The sequence below is a fragment of the Nanorana parkeri genome, unplaced genomic scaffold (genome assembly GCF_000935625.1).
Source record: "Nanorana parkeri isolate BGI_ZX_2015 unplaced genomic scaffold, ASM93562v1 scaffold3790, whole genome shotgun sequence".
NCBI classification, from domain to species: domain Eukaryota; kingdom Metazoa; phylum Chordata; class Amphibia; order Anura; family Dicroglossidae; genus Nanorana; species Nanorana parkeri.
In genome coordinates this window covers 11,555-16,111 of record NW_017310058.1, presented here as the reverse complement: position 1 = coordinate 16,111, position 4,557 = coordinate 11,555, and the positions used below count along the sequence as shown (strand labels likewise).

The following is a 4,557-nucleotide window of genomic DNA, read 5'->3' as shown; positions in this document are numbered from 1 at the left end:
GATCTGCTGGCCCCTCCCGCCAGCCATGATCTGCCGGCCCCTCCCGCCAGCCATGATCTGCCGGCCCCTCCCGCCAGCCATGATCTGCATGAATTGCATACAGAAGCACAGGGACCCAGAGATGACATCACTGAGACTATAATAAGGTGTGGAATGAAGACAAAAAGGTTTTATCAGCATGTTGATTGGGTGGGGAGGGGTATGGGGGTATTTTGGGAGGGGGGGTTATTGGGGGATGGGGGCATCTTTTACCGTCCTCACATCTATTTAAAAAGCTTTCACGTGGAATGCGTCTAGTACGTGGGGGGAAAGGTGAACGGACTCACCTGCAGGGAGGAGAAGAGTCTTCCCTGGTACTTGCCGATTACCGTGTAGCCGCCTTCCACAGTCCGGTCTTCGAACCAGGCCACGGGGGTCAGGAAGTCTCTGGGGTTGGCCAGTCCGTTGGCCCCTATGGGGAGACATAACGGGTCTGTGACCTCGGGGTGACACCATGGAGATTTGCCTGTAGCGCCCCTTTTATTATTGACCTCTTCCTTCCCACTTTCATGGGTGACCTCGGAAGCTCCTCCTACATTCACACCGTGCGATTGCGGGTACAAAACGAATGCTAATAGAATATTCCCTTTGCAGGTCGAATGTAATATCAGAATATGGCCACCGGATGGCGCTGAGAGGAAAGGCAAGAGCTATTTATTGCCTGTGCTCCTCATCGCCATCTAGTGGCCACAGGGGTTCAAGGTTAATTCAGGGGGTATGGTATGCAGACATACATGCAGGGGAGGGGGTATGGTATGCAGACATACATGCAGGGGAGTGGATATGGTATGCAGACATACATGCAAGGTAGGGGAAGGGGATATGGTATGCAGACACACATGCAGGGGAGGGGGTATGGTATGCAGACATACATGCAGGGGAGTGGATATGGTATGCACACATACATACTGTATAGTGTGACGTGTCAGGAACTTGCAGGCTGAAAGGTTTGTATGAAGCAGGGAGGCTGAGGGCCGGGTCACACCCACTCTGGTACGATTCGCTGGTGGAACGCACTGGAGCACATCCTGCGTTCAGGGGGTGGGCGGGGGCATGGCGGTTCATTGAAGTCAATGGCAACGCACCAGGAGGCGTGTCACATCAGTGCCTGCGTTCCGGTCCAGTGTGATCCGAGAAGACAAAGCATGCAGAATTTTTTCAGATCACACTAAACCGGAACGCAGGCACTGATATCCCACGCCTCCTGGTGCGCGCGATCGCAGTGTGGGTGCGAGGCGCGGTGCCATTGACTTCAATGCATCGCCACGCCCTCTCCCGCCCCTAGACGCAGAATGTCAGCCGGGATGCGCTCCAGGCTGTGCGTTCAAGCAGCGAATCGCGTTGGAGCGCACCGGAGCTGGTGTGAACTGGCATTGAAATCCGGAGCTCCCTCTAGTGGCCGATCTACAAACCTCAGTAAGAAACATATGGAAGAGCGAACGTTCCCTTTAACGGTAATGAGATTTTCTTACCGATTGGCCCCAGATCAGGGAGCTCAAAGTGGACGCCGAACACCTCAAGGACGTAACCCCTGGAGTCTCCGAAGACCTCCACACTGAAGCGCATGCCTTGCTGTGGGGGATGGGGACACAGAATGCAGAAAACAGGTGAGATTCAGGTATGGAGGAGGGGACAGAGGACCCCACACACAGCTATGGTGTTATCGGTCATATTATCACCTGAATAACGCAGATATCATTGGGCTCCACCAAAATCTTCCCAAATTCGGTGAGGACGAGGATCTTCCCCTGCTGAGGAACTGTTGGGGGGGGGACAGGACATTTGGGGGTTCATTATTTATTCATGAGAATATGTCTTCAGCAATGGTACATGGTATGTTAAGGTAAGGTATGGTATGGCAATGTATGGTGAGGTATGGTAAGGTATGGTATGGTATGGTATGGTAAGGTATGGTAAGGTAAGACAAGGTATGGTATGGTAAGGTATAGTAAGGTATGGTATGGTAAGGTATGGTATGGTAAGGTATGGTATGGTATGGTATGGTAAGGTAAGGTATAGTAAGGTATGGTATGGTAAGGTATAGTAAGGTATGGTATGGTAAGGTATGGTAAGGTATGGTAAGGTATGGTATGGTAAGGTATGGTAAGGTAAGACAAGGTATGGTAAGGTAAGGTATGGTATGGTATGGTAAGGTATGGTAAGGTAAGACAAGGTATGGTAAGACATGGTATGGTATGGTATGGTAAGGTAAGGTATAGTAAGGTATGGTATGGTAAGGTATGGTAAGGTATGGTAAGGTATGGTATGGTAAGGTATGGTAAGGTAAGACAAGGTATGGTAAGGTAAGGTATGGTATGGTATGGTAAGGTATGGTAAGGTAAGACAAGGTATGGTAAGACAAGGTATGGTAAGGTAAGACAAGGTATGGTAAGGTATGGCAAGGTAAGGTATAGTATGGTATGTATGGTAAGGTATGGTATGGTAAGGTATGGTATGGTAAGGTATTGTATGGTAAGGTATGGTATGGTAAGGTATGGTATGGTAAGGTATGGCAAGATAAGGTATGGTAATGTTTGGTATGGCAAGGTATGGTAAGATATGGTATGGTATGGTGAGGTATGGTATGGTAAGGTAAGGTATGGTAAGGTATGGTATGGTAAGGTAAGGTATGGTAAGGTATGGTATGGTAAGGTATAGTAAGGTATGGTATGGTATGGCAATGTATGGTGAGGTATGGTATGGTATGGTAAGGTATGGTATGGTAAGGTATAGTAAGGTATGGTATGGTAAGGTATGGTATGGTAAGGTATATAGTAAGGTATGGTATGGCAATGTATGGTGAGGTATGGTATGGTGAGGTAAGGTATGGTATGGTAAGGTATGGTATGGTAAGGTATAGTAAGGTATGGTATGGTAAGGTATGGTATGGTATGGTATGGTATGGTAAGGTATGGTATGGTAAGGTATGGTAAGGTAAGGTATAGTAAGGTATGGTATGGTAAGGTATGGTGCCCTCCGCCAATTAACTGTTAGCCAAGCAGATAAAAGTGAGTTGAGTTCAGATCCAGGTGATGGAGACAGGATCCCAGCATTGGAACCACACCTAGTATAGGTGGCCCCTTAAGTCCCGGGGCCCAAGGCCCCTTGTGCATATGGTTTGTCTGCCGCTGAACGGTTCATACTGTGGCCCCGTGAAAAAATTCCAAGGTGAAATTCTCAATATCAGCACCAACTATGGACCTCTTGATATGGCCCCCTCACATCCAACGTTGCCATTCACCATGCTTGGTGGCCAATGAAGGGAGAATTATGCATTGCACTGTGGGATTGGGGTCCGGGGTGGGGGGTGCCTAATTTCTGAGCTTGGGGTTCACATAATAGGGTGCAGGCAGGTATGCACAGGTAGGACTTCTGACAAGCTTGCTGTCACCCAGTTATGTCCTGTAGCATCCAATGACAGGTCCTCTTTGTGAGAACTAGGTATCCAAATGCCTCAAGGCGCAGTACTTGATGCTTTGGAAATACAAATGATCTGTAATTGTCACAATCAGCCACCAGGGGGTGACAGCGTACCAGTTGTGAACACCTTCAGAATATTTGGCATCGCTCCTTTCTCATATCCTACGGAAGCTGCCAAAAGAAATATCCTGTAGTGTGTAATAAGATGTGGACATGAGACGGAGACACGCATTGCATCCTGGGAATTGTAATGAGATAAATATAATTCCCCATACAAAAAAAACTAAGCTACAGAGCGGCTACATTGTTTCCCCAATCAGCATATTGGATACAATGTAACACACACCCGGCACAAAGCTTGTATTACCTCATCTGTATTTCCATATAAACTCCAACTCAGATATACTTATTATAGGAAGCGAAGCCCACAACAGCGGGCAATGCCCACTTAGCCCCGCCCCTTCCTTCCACAGCATCACTTCGGGTCTGCTGTAATACAATATGACTGCCCAGCTGTTGGGTCTGCCGCTGCACTTTGGAGGAGGCTGCCAAGGTGAGTAAACTTCAGAACTTTTTCTTCCTTTTAAAAGGAGAAGTATGGGGTCAGTGTTTTTCCCCATAGTTCTCCTTAGGGTAACGGGAGGACACAAACTAGCGTCCTCCCGTCACCCTAAGCTCAGTATATAGGGAGCTACAGCTCGCGGTATACTGAGACGCCGCAGCCGGAGCGGATGCCGACATGGACGTCGGGATCCGCCCAGCTGCGTGAGTGACAGCTGGCTCTGCCTATCTAGAGGCAGAGCCAGCTGTACCCGCCCCCTCCCACGTCCGTTCCGCCAGTCAGCGCTGGCGTATCAGAGCGGGGAGGGGGGAATCCAGCCCCTCCCCTGTCACGGCAGAGAGCATTGACAGGATCGAGAGGTGAGCGAACCTGGTATGTGTTCTCTCACCTCCCGATCTACTGAGCCGACCTGTGACAGTCTCATTGTCACAGGTCGGCTAGAACTATGAGGTGAGTGAAAAGCCCCCCCTCCCCCCCCTCATAGTTCTCCTTTAATGCTGGGCACACACCTTACAACCATCGCAAGACTTTTGTCT

At 49.2% G+C, this 4,557-nt stretch overlaps 1 protein-coding gene across 1 annotated transcript in view; it reads right to left on the bottom strand.

Annotated features, from left to right (window-relative positions):
• The window catches only part of HGD (homogentisate 1,2-dioxygenase), a gene marked incomplete at its 5' end in the record, with an annotated part of 17,481 nt that overhangs the window by 2,382 nt on the left and 10,542 nt on the right, over positions 1-4,557 (bottom strand). The window contains 3 exons of the mRNA XM_018575327.1: positions 327-451; positions 1,512-1,611; positions 1,719-1,798. Coding sequence (XP_018430829.1) covers positions 327-451; positions 1,512-1,611; positions 1,719-1,798 — 305 coding nt within the window. The remainder of the gene's footprint in view (positions 1-326; positions 452-1,511; positions 1,612-1,718; positions 1,799-4,557) is intronic.